Source organism: Protopterus annectens, chromosome 9.part0 (assembly GCF_019279795.1).
Source record: "Protopterus annectens isolate FY-2018-M chromosome 9.part0, PAN1.0, whole genome shotgun sequence".
Taxonomy (NCBI): Eukaryota; Metazoa; Chordata; order Ceratodontiformes; family Protopteridae; genus Protopterus; species Protopterus annectens.
In genome coordinates, this window is record NC_056743.1 from 602,512,329 (window position 1) to 602,528,184 (window position 15,856).

At 39.5% G+C, this 15,856-nt stretch overlaps 1 protein-coding gene across 1 annotated transcript in view; it reads right to left on the bottom strand.

Annotated features, from left to right (window-relative positions):
* Positions 1-15,856, bottom strand: part of DOCK5 (dedicator of cytokinesis 5) — a gene marked incomplete in the record, with an annotated part of 3,482,443 nt that overhangs the window by 3,050,782 nt on the left and 415,805 nt on the right. The window contains 1 exon segment of the mRNA XM_044083155.1: positions 11,654-11,694. Coding sequence (XP_043939090.1) covers positions 11,654-11,694 — 41 coding nt within the window.

Sequence of the window (15,856 nt, forward strand, 5' to 3'; positions counted from 1 at the left end):
GCCAGAATGGCACTGCTGTCAGACTGCGCAGGCGTAGGTACCAGTGCTGGCGTGGCCAGTCTGGTGCAATAAGGATTGTCCTTGGCCTGTCCTGTTTGATCTTTAGGAATACTTTTGGAAGGAAGGGCAGAGGGGGAAAGGCATAGAATGAGAGGTTTTCCCATGTAAAGGATAGGGCATTCACTTTCCAAGCTTGGCTGTGGGGAATTCTGGTGCAAAATTTGTTTAGTTGATGGTTTTGGGGAGACGCAAAGAGGTCCACCTCTGGTGTCCCCCACCTGTGTATTAGAAGTTTGAATGAGTTTGGTTCCAGTTTCCACTCGTGTGGGTCCATTAGATTTCTGCTTAAGCTGTCTACCAGTGAATTTAGTTTGCCTGGCAGGAATTGAGCTTGCAGTTGCACTCGGGTTGCTTAAGGCTGTGTTCCACAGAGCCATGGCTAACCTGCAGAGTGGGTAGGAGTGAATTCCCCCCTGCTTGTTTATGTACCACATAACTGTGATGTTGTCTGTCTTAATCAGGAGTTGTCTTGGCAGGATAAGGTATTTGAAGGCTGTCTGTGCATTCTGTACAGCTAGCATTTCTTTCTGACTGATATGCAGGTGAATTTGTCCTGGGCACCATTTGCCTTGAATGCATTTGCCTGCCATGTGAGCCCCCCATCCACAGTCTGATGCAGCTGTTGTCAGAGTTTGGACGGTGGGGGTTGTGAGAAAGGGAGTCCCTTGTTGTGGTTGCAAGCCTCTGCCCACCAAAGGAACTTGTCCTTAGGCAAGGAATGATAAGAATCATTGTTTCTAGGTCCTGAAAATGTTGACACCAGAGACGTAAGTACCACTGAAGTTTCCTCATATGCATGTTTGCATATGGAATTAGTAGAAAGCAAGACACCATCAACCCTAGGGCTTGAAGTATTTTTCTTGCAGACAGCTGGGTTTGGGAGGCCAGTAGACTGAAGTAGTTTGTCAAATAAATCTGTTTTTCTGGACTGAGGAATGCCATCTAGGAAGCTGTATTCAAGCTTCTCCCAGGAATACTATCTTTTGGCTGGGTACCAGATGTGATTTCTTTTGGTTGATGGTAAACCCCAGTAAAGTTATAAGTCTCTCTACAAATTTCAGGTGCTGAAGTAGCAATTCCTGACTGTCCGCCTGAATCACGAAATCATCCATGTACGGGTAAATCTGAATTTTTCTCTGCCTGCAATATGCAATGGCTGGAGCTAGGCATTTTGTGAATACCCTGGGCACAGTAGATAAGCCAAAGGGACGTGCAGAGAACTGATAGAGCATAGAGCCCTTATGGGGATGTGCAGATAAGCTTCTTTTAAGTCTAGGGTGGCTAGCCAGGAGTCCTTGGCTAGCATAGGAAGCAGCTGTTGGAGAGTGAGCATTCTGAATCTTGGAACCACCAGGAAGGGGTTGAGAACAGACAGATCCAGGATAGGACACCAAGCATTTTCTTTTCTGGGTACCAGAAACAGTCTGGAGTAAAAATCTTGTCCCCTTTGCTCTGCTGGAACAAGTTGAATAGCCTTGATACTGAGAAGAGAAAGTACTTGGTTTTGGGCCTCTGCCCACTGGTTTGGGTGGAGGTCTGGCAATTCGCTTGGGGTTGGCAGTGAGTGGAAGTAAAAACTGTATCCTTGGGATACAATGTTCAAAGATCCATCTGTCCTGGGTAATGTACTCCCAGTTTTTTTGCGTGCAGGGCTAGCTTTCCTCCAAAGGGTGCAAGTACTTGGGCAAGGCTTGGAAGGATGAAGGACAAGTTATTGTAAACTTTTTCCATAGGATGGTGGCTTACTACTCCCTGTTTTTGAGGTGGGAGCTCTCCATTATTTAGATCTGTGTATACCCTGAGACTAAGTCTTGGTGGCCTGCTGCCCCTTGGTTTGGACTGAAGGTCTGGGAGGGACTGGAAAAGAACAGTTTTTAGAAGGCCAATGCCTACTGAATCTAAGTGGCTGTACCTGTATGAAATCTAACAGTTTGCCAAGATTTAGTTTTTTCCTCCATCTTTTTGAGGACTAATGCTTTAGTGCCAAACATACGTTCATGGTTTATTGAAGCATCTAGTAATTTTGCTTTCACATGGTCTGGCAAGATCTGTTCCTTAAGCCAAGCATGCCTTCCAACAGACCCAGTTACAGCAGCGCTGCAAGATGCGTCTAAGGCATCAAAACCACATTGCAAAGTATGCTTTCCAACTTGGTTAGCAGAATGCATTAACTCTTCATTTTCTGTTTACTTAGTACCATGATATGTTGCTGATACTTTAACATGTGAAAATGGCAATTTAAAGCCCTGATGGTAAGAGTAGCAGAGGTATACACCTTATTACCCCATCTAAAGCCCTAGCATCCTTGTCCGAAGAGGTAGGGTTTTTGGCTGTAGTAGCCTTAATGCCTTTAGGTCCCTGGAAAATTGTTTCTGGATCTGCAGTAGGATTCTTAAATAGGAATTTGTGAAAGTCAGGTACTCTGTAGTACCTGTCAGTTTTTCTAGGAGCTGGTGGCATAGTATCAGGGGTAAGACTGGACTCCATGAAGACATCTACAATTTCCACAACAGGACAGATAGCTGGAGGCTTGTGCTGAGGCAAGTTCAAAAATTCCTTGAGTCTCCTTTTGGACTGCGGGTAGTCCTGGCACTCCTAGTGGAAATGGTCTCTGAGTATGCAGGTTTTCACCAAAAGAAAAATCTTCTGGTGGGGAAGCAGAGGGAATGGAATCCTCTGCATCAGAATCCTCATAGGTAGATAAAGCTATGTCCTGGTAATCAGAAGGATCAGAGTCATCAGACTCATGATCTGAAGAATCAAAAGGAAATTCAGTTCTTGGTCATTTGGAGTGGGAAGGCTGGCTTCCCCTAATTTAAATAATAAAGTCTCCAGCCATTCTAAGCATTTGTTTGTGTGGCATGGGGCCTGAGAATACACTTTGGTTGTCGGTTTCCTAGGCGTAGTGTGAACTCTGGGCCTGAGAAATTCAGTATTTTTGGTTTGAAACATAGTAGTCTGTTTACTATGAACATCGGAAGGCCTGAATACATCCTCAGAAGTTGGTGCCTGCACAGCGGATCCGTACCCATCCAAGGTAGAGATATCAGCAGGTTCCATAGTCGAAGAAACATCTCGCGGCATACCGGCCTCCAAATGGGTCTCAGTAGAGGCCTGCGAATCTGTAGAAGCAGCTGAATACCGGTGGACTGGCGACTAGCTTAGCGGTAGCGTCGTCTGCAGTTTTGGATCTATGCGGTCTGTCTTTGTATTGATCCTTACGCTTTTTTGGAAGATCGGTAGTCAGATGGCTTATTGAAGCCATTTTTGAATACGGAGAATGAGAGCGAAATAATTTAGCAACTAAAATAGCCAGACAACGAATAGTTCAGGCGTTGAACTGGGCACAAAACAGACAGTGAGGAATGTCATAGTCTGGGTCTAAACAGGTGATGCAGTAAGAATGAAAATCTCTGAGGCATTTGCTTTCCACAGGCAACACAATTATTAATTTTTTCTGACATCGGTTAGAACAAGAAAAAATGATCCCCAACGGGGTACATAGCTTTTATAAGACTTCAGGTCTGAAACTTGAAAAAAGAAAATTTCAGAAGGTGGCCGACGGGCACTTGCAAACTGCTTCTGCTTTGGGCTCTGCTCGGCAAGAAAAGCCGATGTAATGGCGTCGGCTGCATGTTTTATACCCCTGACGACCTGACGTCATGGAAGAAGCGACAGCATCTGACACAAGACTCTGGTATTCGGGCCGACTGAGGGCTACCTGCAGGCAGATAACCCAAGTGTGATGACTGCAACAGTGAAACACGAAGTACAGTCGTGTACATTTACCATAAATGTAGATGTTCGAATGTATTCACTGCTGCAGTCATTACATTTGGGTTATCTGCTGGCAGGTTTCCCACAGTCGGCCTGAATAACTAAGTCTTGGGTCCTGCATCGGTTGCAGTCTCCTCTTGCATGTCATCAGGGGTATAAAACATGCAGCTGACGCATTTTAATCAGTTTTTCTTGCCGGAGAAGTCAGGTGCACCCCAAATGGGGAGCAAAAATATACATATAAACTGTAAATATATAAATGCACTTTAGAAACAAAAATTACTTTCAACTAAAAGCAAATACACCACAAAGACTTGAGTATAGTGAAGGAAAAAAAAGGTATAGAAAGAGGGCTGGCGGGTGAGTAATCCAGACTGCAACAGTGAATACACTCTAACATCTACATTTATGGTAAGTGTACACAACTGTACTATGTTCTTCATGTTTCACTGTTGCAGTCATTACATTTGGGTAGAATCCCAAAGCTATGGATGGGAGGATGGAACTAAACGGCATTAGGAGCAGCTACAAGGCCCTGCAGGACTGCAGTGGCAAAGCCTGCCCTGGATTTAGAGGAGAGGTAAATGATCATGCTTTGTGAATGTATGAACTGAGCTTCAAGTAGCAGCTTCTACAATGTCTCTGGTAGGGACCCTTCTGAGAAAAGCTGCTGAAAAAAAGGCAGCCCTTGTGGAATGGGATCTGATACCCTTGGGCACAGGTTTACCATGGTGCAAGTAGCAGAAACAAATGTAATGGCTTATCCATTTGGAAATAGTCTGATTTGATATAGCCTTCCCCTCTGATCCTGCAGCAAATGCTAGCAGTAGTTACTCAAACTTTTAGAGATTTTGTCCTGTTCAAGTAGAATCTTAGTTGTCTGTGTACATCCAATGAATGCAGAATCTGCTCCCCCTTGTTCTGCGGATTTGGGAAAAAAGTTGGCAGGTGAATGGTCTGGTTAAGAGCCACACTGGATACCACCTTAGGCATAAAAGGATTGGTCCTGAGGACCACCCTGTCCGGGTAAAAAATAATGAAAGGCTCCACTGCCATGAGAGCCTGTAGTTCTGAAACCCTTCTAGTTGAAGCGACTGCCAAAAGAAAAGCAATCTTCCAAGAAAGAAATTTTATATCTGCAGTAGCTGCTGGTTCAAAAGGAGGCAGGGTGAGTTTTTCCAGCACAAAATTGAGGTCCCATGCAGGAGTTTGTGTTCTCCTGGGAGGTCTTAAATTTTTGGCCCCTCTGAGGTACTGTTTTAGCAGGGGATGAGAAAAGAGGGGAGGCTCTGTGTTGTAATGAGCCGAGGCTCTGTGTTGTAATGAGCCGAGATGGCAGAGGCGTGGATTTTTACTGAAGAAAAAGATAGGCCCTTGTCAAGCATCTCAGTTAAGTATTGTAAAATCTGAGGAATATTGGACTTTGCTGTGTCTATTCCTTGTGCTTGGTTCCAAGCACAGAATCTCTTCCATTTATCAGCATAAGATTTTCTAGTACTAGGCTTCTGGCTTCCAAAATGACATCCATCACAGATTTAATGAGATATGTGGTTGGTAAAATTAGTTGATTAGCCATGCTGCAAGATTCAGAGTTTGGAGCTGAGTGTGCAGAATTTGATAGTTCTGCTAAGACAGTATGTGAGGTGTTTGAGGCAAGTACCACAGAGGAAGGTGTGACATATTCCTTAGAAGCAGGTACCAGTGTTGGCGAGGCCAGTCCTGAGCAATTAGAATCATTTTTGGTTTTTCCTGTTGGACTTTTTGTAAGACCTTGGAGAGTAAAGACAGAGGGGGGAAAGGCATAGACTGATAGGTTTTTCCAGCTGAAGGATACAGCATCCACTTTCCATGCTTTTTTGTGATGAGTTCTTGTGCAGAATTTGCCCAACTGATAGATCTATTTGCCTCTCCCCAAAACTATGTCTGGGCTTCCCCAATTTTCTGTTAACATGCTGAAGATTTGTGGATCCAGTTTCCATTCGTGCTGGTCCATAAGATTTCTGCCAGAGTATTTTGCTTTCCTGGCAGGAACTGAGCTTGAAGATGTATTTGGTAAGTCAAGGCTGTGTTCCACAAGGCCACGGCTAGTCTGCAAAGGGGGTAGGAATGGGTACACCCCCTGCTTGTTTATGTACCACATAACTGTGGTGTTGTCTGTCTTTATCAGTAGTTGTCCTTGATGAAGTAAGTCCTTGAAGGCTGTTAGAGCATTCTGAACAGCTAGCATTTCTTTCTGGTTGATATATAGATGCATTTGGTTTGGGCTCCATTTGCCCTGAATGCATCTCCCTGCCAGGTGGGCCCCCCAAGCATAGTTTGATGCGTCTGTAGTTAAGGTATGGGTTGCAGGGGGTAGAGTAAATTACCTTGTTTTGGTGACATGTCTCTGCCCACCAAAGGAATTCCTGTTGCAGGCAGGGAATGAGAGGAATCATTGTGTCCAGGCTGTGACAATGTTGACTCCATAAGCTTTTTATGTACCAATGAAGTTTCCTCATATGCAGTCTCGCATATGGAATTAGTAGAATGCAGAATGCCACGAATCCCAAAGCCTGCAGAATTTGTCTTGCAGATAACTGGGTTTCTGTTGCCATTTGTTTGAAGTATGTTGTCAATTGCATTTGTTTGTCTGGCGTGAGGTAAGCCATCTGGGCAGTAGTATTCAAGCCTGCACCCAGGAATGTAATTATTTGAGAGGGTACCAGTTGTGATTTCTTTTCGTTTATGGTGTACCCTAGGCATGCTAGAAGCCTTTTTACAAACGCCAGATGTTGAAGAAGAGTGTCCTTGTCCTCTGCCTGAATGAGACAATCGTCCAGATAAGGATAAATTTGAATGTTTGTCTGCAGAATGCAATTACTGGTGCTAGGCACTTTGTAAAGACTCTGGGCACAGTAGATAAGCCAAAGGGCAGTGCAGAGAATTGGTAATGCAAAAAGCCTGCTTTGAAGCGGAGGTATCTTCTGCAAGATTCCCTTATTGGGATACGCAGGTATGCCTCAAGTCTAGAGTTACCAATCAGGCATTCTTGCCTGGCACAGGCAGTAGCTGTTGTAAAGTCTTCATTTTGAAATGTCCAGGAACGTGTTCAGAACTGATAAGTCCAGTACTGGATGCCATGATTTGTCTTTTCTGGGTACCAGGAAAAGTATTGAATAAAATCCTTGTCCTTTTTCCTTTTCTGGTACCGGCTGAATAGCCCTCATATCCATGAGGGACATGACTTGTTTCTGGGCCTCTGCCCACTGGTTTTGTGGCAGATCTGAACATCTGTTTCGGATTGGCAAAGTGTGGAAATGAAATCTGTACCCCTAGGATACTATGTTTAATACCCACTTGTCCTGGGTAATTAACTGCCAATTTTGAGCATGAAGTGCTAGTTTTCCCCCCAAGGGGGCTGCCAAAAGATAAGTGCTTGGAGAAGGTAGAGGAAAGTCAATGAGACTGCTTACTGTAGGGTTGTCCTTTACCTCCACATTTGGAGGTGGAGGCACCCCAATGCTTTGACCTGCAAGATCCCTGTGATTGATATCTGGAGCCTTTGGAGTGCCTGGGTTTGCCCTGAGTGGTTCTGTTGGACACAGGAAAGGACCAATTCTTAGTAGGCCAGTGCCTACTAAACCTCGGTGGCTGCACTTGCAAGAAATCTTTTACAGTTTGCATAGATTTAGCTTAGTCTTCCATTTTCTTTAAAACCTCTTCTGCCTTATTACCAAACAGACTATTGTGCTGTAAAGGGGCATCCAACAATTTAGCTTTAACATGATAAGGCAGATTTTGCTCCTTGACCCAGGCATGCCTTCTTATCACAGATCCAGTTACGGCAGCCCTGCAAGAGGCTTCCAAGGAATCAAAATCACATTGCAAAGTATGCTTTCCAACCTGTTCTGCTGAATGCAATAAATCCTGTAACTCTATTTTACACACAATCAGAAATTAACATAATTTTCTGTTTCAGTAAGCCCATAACATGCTGTTGATATTTAAGCATATGAAACTGGCAGTTTAAAGCCCCGATTGCAAAGGTTGCAGACGTATAAACCTTCTTATCTCATCTATCCAGCACCCTGGAATTTCTATCAGAAGGGGTAGGATTTTTGGCTGTAGACGCCTTAACACCCTTGGGACCCTGAGAAATAGTCTCAGGATTGGCAGCAGGATTTTTGAAAAGAAATTTGTGGGAGTCAGGAACCCTGTAAAATCTGTCTGGCTTACTAGGAGCCGGAGGCAGGGAATCAGGAGCAAAGATTGATTCCGAGAATACATCATCAATAATGTCTAATACAGGAGGTATTGCCAAAGGCCTATGCTGAGGAAGAAGAAGAAACCCCCAAGCCTCTTTTTTGATTCAGAGTTTGATTCTGACTATCCCAGTGAAAATGTTCCCTTAAAGTAGGCACAGTCTTTCCAAAAGAGTAATCCTAAGGAGGATATGCAGATGGGATGGATCCTCTGCATCAGAATCCTCATAAGGTGGAATAGAAAATTCCTGATCAGCAGAGGAATCAGAAGAAATGGAAACCTGATCTGAAGATTCATAATCAGTGCCTTGCCTAGGCCTTTTAGCAGGTGGGAGTTGGGAACCCCTGATCAAGGTAATTAAATCCTCAGCCATTTTGATCATTTGTTTTTTAGGCATAGGGGCCTGTGCACGTGGCTCATGTGTCAGTTTTTTACACATAGAAGTAGGTTTTGACCTTGTTTTTGTTGATGGCATCAGTTTAATATAAAAATGTTGAGGCCTGAAAACACCCTCAGAAGCCGGTGCCTGCTCAGCAGCTTCGGACCCATCCAAGGGAGAGACATCTGCGGGTTCAATACTTGGCGAATCTCGCGGCACACCGGACTCCAAATGGGTCTCGGTAGAGGCCTGCAACTCAAAAGTAGCGGGTATCAGGGGCTGCAAAAGCGCCTCACTGAGTACCGGCAAACCAGTGACTGGCTTAGGAGAAGCTTCGTCGTCGGTTTTGGACCTCGACGGTCTGTCTCTGTCTTTATCCTTGTGTTTTTTGTGAACTCCGGTAGTCGGACTTCTAACCGACATTTCAGGGTAATTAAATCTTGAACCAAAATATTTAGAAGCAAAAATATACAGACGCTTAATAGTACGTTGGTTAAATTTAGCACAAAACTGAAAGCAAGGCACGTTGTGATCAGGGCCTAGGCAAGGAATACAGTACAAATGAAAATTCTTATGAGGTATTTACTTCCCACAAGTAATGCAATTATTAACTTTTACTGATATCGGTAAGGAGCAAGAAAAAGTTTCCCCAATGGGATACGTTTGAAGACTTCGGTTCTGAAACTCGAAACCAAAAATTTCAGGAGTTGGCCAACTGGCACTTGCAAACTGCTTCTGCTTCGGGCACCGCACGGCAAGTAAGATGGATTAAAATGACATTGGCTGCATGTTTTATACCCCTGACGACCTGACGTCATGGAAGGAGACCGCAACAGACGCAGGACCCAAGACTTTGTTATTCAGGCCGACTGAGGGCAACCTGCCAGCAGATTACCCAAATGTAATGACTGCGACAGTGAAACACTAAGATCATCATCTACTGGTAATTACTTAAATCATTATAAGAAAAGTGTTGTACATAAAATGGATACACAGACAATAGATTGCATTCCTGTGGTGGGTTGTCAACCATGTGGGCATTGATGTGTATGCAAGTGGGGTTTAAAAACAAAATTTACATCTAGAAATACCCCCAGAGTTCTTGATATCCTTTGTTTTGGTACTTGCTGTTCTAGTCAGGTAGTTTATTTAGCTACTTGCACATGTTCAGCTTTTTATGTAGGACATCCAGACAACTTAAAACTTGGACTTCTGAACATATGACAGATATCAGAAACGAGCATCTGTCCAATGCATGATATTAAACATGTCCAGAAACATCCTTCTTGTGTTTAATTTCACTACTATTGACAGGATTAGTCTAGCTTCATGTAATAAGTTAAGATAGCATGGCATCTTAAATAATCAGTAATATTCATGGAGAGTGAGACTGGGAGCTTTATTTTCATATGGGCTCAATTAAGTGATGCTCTCTCTTTAAATGGATGGTGATTTTCTAATGGTTTTTCATCACTTATACATTTTAATGTGGCATTTTTGATTGGAACTTTAACAGTGATGAAGGGATGGAGTTGCCAAAACAAGTCTGTTCCTTAAAGAAATAATAGTAAACAAACGGTTTTGCTGATTTGAAGTGCTGTTTGGATTCATCATTTTGCCTTTGCATTTGGCTGTACTTGCACGGACTTTTGTATCAAGTAAACACTTGCTTATTGTGAGGAAATATGACCTTTTCCCCCACTGTAGTGCGATCCCAGAATTGGTACATATTTAGGGAGGGTGTGGGGGGCACAAACCCCCGCACCTCGGTGGGTTTCCAATTGTATGGTGTGCACTTTGTAGTTTTGGGTAAGTGTTTACTTGCCCTAGAAAAAAATTTGTTGTTCGGGATTTTAACATTCATTATTTTTGTCTCACGAAAATAATGTTTGGGATTCTGGTCTTTCAGGATTTGAAAGGTAATCCTACGATACAGACCTGTTTGGAAAATATAAATAATATCAAGCAAAAAGTTCAAAATGGGAAAAACTAAACTTACACCTCTTTCTCATGCACAAACTTGTTTTTGTTATACAGTAGTTAAAGCTTATTCATATTGGTACAAATTAATTTTTTAAGAATTCTAATAAGAAAAATAAAGTTTTGCTTCCTTACAGATCATTCAAAGTACACAGAATAAAAAATACAACAATCAAAGTGGTCAACCGTGACAAAAATTACACCTGGGACTCATGATTAAAACATTCGTAGCACATGTATTAAGTGTATGACCCTTGCACAGTAAGCTATGAGAGGTATGTACCCATTAATGCACAACAAGAAAAGAAGCAAAAATAGTGGAAAGTATGCATTTTTTACAATGCTATGTGTTGCATCATAAAAACTCATCTGCAATCTGAGTGGCTGCATATATTACTATAGTTAACAGAAGGGGCATAGGCAGGATTTTTGAAATTACACATGGACATGTACATCAGTTTCTAGAATGCAGCCCCCCCCCAAATCAAATCCTCAGATGCAGTCAATATGTAAATTCTGCATATTTTTCTTTTTGGACTGAAACAAAAATGCTGTTTAACAAAATATGCAGCCACACACCATGATGACTACTGCCAGAGCTTTTTGTGGTATACATGGCATATGCCTGGCTATGCCACTGGTGAAAGCAAAGCCATTCAGCCCCATTCCTACATCCTGGCCAATGCATACCTTTAATACAACAATATTTTGAGAGTGTGGGGAGAGGCACTACCACACACTTCCAATCCCACTGCAGACCTACTAAAGCTAAATGCATGGCATATCAGCAGACCCTACCATAACATACACAGGGTACAGTGCAGGGCTAATGCAGTACAGCAAATGAGGCAATTAATGAGTACTATATATGAAAAAAAGGAAATTCAGACCTAACAAGCTCCAGGGCAAAAGTGGCATAAAGTAACTTCCATTATGCCACAATACTCTAGCACTAGCCAGTATTTTAAATTATTCATGGTATGACAAACTACAAGGTATGACATGCAAAACACATTTACCGTAGCTATGTTATGTAACACAGCACTTCCAATGAATCCCAGTCTTTCAGCATATTGGTAAAATATAGGCAAAATGTAAATGTGAAAAGTTCTAACAGTCTACAAACTTCCCTTTCACGCTTTCCTATTGAGCAACCACTCAGCTTTGTAGAACACGGATATTTTGCTTAGCAAATGGTGAAGAAAGAAAACTTACCTTCTTAGATTTGTCTCTAAGTGTGTATCCTCTATACCAGCCTGTTGAAAAAAGTAAACAATGGTGATTAGAACATACAGGATGAAGCATGATCAATGTAAAACATAGAATACTAAAAAGAATTCTTTCCTCTGAAGCAGTGTGCAGCTCGACAGTCACGCAATATCTCTGTCTTGAAATTTAAACAATGTATTTCATTTCAAAAATCCACTGCCAATCATTTGCAGACCGGAGTTCCGCTGTGGCGACCCCAAACTGGGACAAGCCGAAAGACAGTTATTGCATTTCTTTGAAAGGACCCTAACTGAAGAGGTTTTATATTCATGCTGTTAGCTAACCTGTAATTCTGGTACGCAAAAACTTTATGTTTAGAGGGGAGAATGTTCTCCAGTGTATACAGAGAACAAGCAAAAATAATAAAAAGGAAACACTACTATCTGAAGGTCCGACTAGATAAAAAATCAATATTGTAGAACAAAACGAAGGTGGACCACCACATAAAATAAAATAGTCTTTTAATGACAAAAATAAGCGCTTTCACGTACCATCAATGTACGCTTCATCAGATCTTAAAACACAACTAGTAAAATCTCATTTTATATACAGCAGCAAAGTAATTAATCATATTCAATCAATTAACTAATTAATTAATTAACAATCCATTAAGATTTTCATAGTGTTTAGATTTCAAGCATTGTTTTTAGAAGCCCATTTATTTTTTATATATATAGCAGCAATAGCATGGCAATACGTAATAAAGAATATCAAAGACAACTTATCTGTAAATATGTAAAAGTAAATATATATATGAGACATATAAAACATATATATATGAAAAATATATGAATTGATATAAAGATATATGTTTAAAACATATAGAGACATACAAAAATAAATAAATATAACGCATCTATATATAATAATTAAATAACTAAATATTTAAAATTAAAACTAAGAATTTATGGAAGTGTATATATATATATGTATCTTCATATTAAAACATAAGCTATATAATAGCATGAACTACTTTAAGCTACGAGCTTCAAGAACAGGTTTTATCGTAATAAATTGATTAAGACCTGGTGTTTGATGTGCACATAACTTGAAAATTCATTGAAGTTCATTAGTCTCTAAATAATTCATCTTATTCCCTCCTCTCTTATTCGGGACTACTAACTGCAATACTCTGAATGTAAACACATGCCCCTCGTTCATCATAATGTGTTTAGCCAAGGCATTTAGTGGATTATGTTTCCTAATGTCATATAAGTGATTATATAGTCTGTCTTTTAGTCTTCTTGTTGTCAGGCCAACATAGAAGGCCTGACATTGTTTACAGGTCGCCAAGTATATAAGATTAACATTGTTGCAAGTTGCAAAAAACCTAGGTATAAACTTAAAAGTTCACGTTTACCTGAGGTACATAAAAAAGTCTCACCTTTACCAATGCGCCCCATTGTGGCAGGTGAGAGATGGATAACAGAGACTATATCAATATATATATAGAAAAAACACTTAGTCCATTAGTGAAGAACATACCTACTATACTAAAGGACACTTACCAATTAATTAATACAATTGATTCTTTATTTACAAAAGGTTTATCTAATACATGCCTACTTGTTACCCTAGATGTAAAAAACTTGTTTACCTCAATTCCTAATGATTATGGAATAGAGGCTATTGGAGAGTTACTAAACCATGTCCCTGACTTTACCAATGATGAACAAATACTAATTTGTACTCTATTAGATATTACTTTAAATAATAATGTTTTCATGTTTAACAACCAACTATATTTACAGTAATGGGTTGTTGCAATGGGCACCCCATGTGCCAATACATATGCAAACTTGGTAGTCTATCACTGGGAAAAGAAACATCTTTTTAACACTGTTTTTTACACAAAAATTTCAATGTATAGGAGATTTGTAGATGACATACTATTCTTTTGGAATGGTACCGGTGATGAATTGAATGATTTTGTTTGTTATCTAGAATCTACCACTAACTTCCTTAGATTTACAATGGAATTTTCCACCTCTCAAATTAATTTTCTTGATATTACGATTACTAAAGATCTACATGGAAATTTAATTACCAATTTGTATAGGAAGACATGCTGGAAGAATACATTACTTCACTTCAACAGCATGCATCCACGGTTTATATTTCCTAATATAGTTAAGAGCCAGTTTATTAGACTTACCAAGTTATGCAGAGAAACTACACAGTTAACTGCACAAGCTGATTTGTTGGAACACCTCTTTATTGAAAGAGGCTATAAAAACTCTATGTTTAAGAATCTGAGAGAATCTATTACTCCTAATGAGAACACCTGTAGAGATGAATTGGTTTATACTAGAGTTAAAGGTTTGAGACATGTTAGTCGTAATAAAGGTGATCAAAAAGTGACTTTTACAACAAGATTCACCAACGACAATAAAGAGGTAATGAGAATTGTACGTAAAAATTGGCATGTACTTACAATAGATCCTGACATCAGTAAATTAGTAGGTGAAACACCAAGTTTCACATATAGGAATAGTGAAAACCTGAAGAGACTGCTATGTTCTGATTACAGCCATAAAAATACTAGGCAACCATGCAATAAAGTGAAGGTCTATGGTACTTTTGCTTGTGGTAAATGTAGGTCTTGTAACTCTATTAGTGATACTCAAGAGTTTATACATCCCATTCTGAACTTTTAAGTTTGTACCTAGGTTTTTTGCAACTTGCAACAATGTTAATCTTATATACTTGGCGACCTGTAAACAATGTCAGGCCTTTTATGTTGGCCTGACAACAAGAAGACTAAAAGACAGAATATATAATCACTTATATGACATTAGGAAACAGAATCCACTAAATGCCTTGGCTAAACACATTATGATGAATGAGGGGCATATGTTTACTTTCAGAGTATTGCAGCTAGTAGTCCTGAATAAGAGAGGAGGGAATAAGATGAATTATTGAACTTCAATGGATTTTCAAGTTATGTGCACATCAAACACCAGGTCTTTATCAATTTATTACGATAAAACCTGTTCTTGAAGCTCGTAGCTTAAAGTAGTTCATGCTATTATATAGCTTATGTTTTAATATGAAGATACATATATACAATTCCATAAATTCTTAGATTTAATTTTAAATATTTAGTTATTTAATTATTGTATATAGATGTGTTATATTTATATATTTTTGTATGTTTCTATACATTTTAAACATACATCTTTATATCAATTCATATATTTTTTATATATATATATATATATATATATATATATATATATATATATATATATATATATATATATGTCTCATATATATTTACTTTTACATATTTACAGATAAGTTGTCTTTGATATTCTTTATTACGTATTGCCATGCTATTGCTGCTATATATTTTAAAAATAAATGGGCTTCTAAAAACAATGCTTGAAATCTAAACACTATGAAAATCTTAAAGGATTGTTAATTAATTAGTTAATTGATTGATAGAATATGATTAATTACTTTGCTGCTGTATATAAAAACGAGATTTTACTAGTTGTGTTTTAAGATCTGATGAAGCGTACACTGATGGTATGTGAAAGCGCTTATTTTTGTCATTAAAAGACTATTTTATTTTATGTGGTGGTCCACCTTTGTTTTGTATACAGAGAACATTAACAATAATATAGTGGTACACAGCAAATACAAACACCATTAGCAGCACTGTAGTCATAATAACTTTCTCTCTGTTCATGTAATTCATTATACAATAAGCAAGACTTACTAATTTTTTAAATAAAAAAAAGTTACACCACTCACAGGAAAACCTACTAAAAGGCATTTATGCAGGACAGCAAGTCCTTTTGCAACTGTCACCTGGAAACTTAACTCCTCATTTAATTAAATTAACTATATGGTGGCTCAACAGTGAGGGGGAAAAAAACTTAAAAGTCCAAACTGATCTTGTGCAAATATAGCTTCCAATTAAGCAGGAGTTTTGACTTATAGAAAGTAAACAAATGACAAATGAAAAAAAAAACATTACAGTCTTGTGTGGGATAGAGACCAAGTTATACAGAGATCTAATCAAAACAAAAGCAAACAGTGCAACAGAAAAGCATAACTGAGAGTCATAGTGGTAGCAAGTCAAGCAGGGTTCACACACACACACACACATATATATATATATATATATATATATATATAATA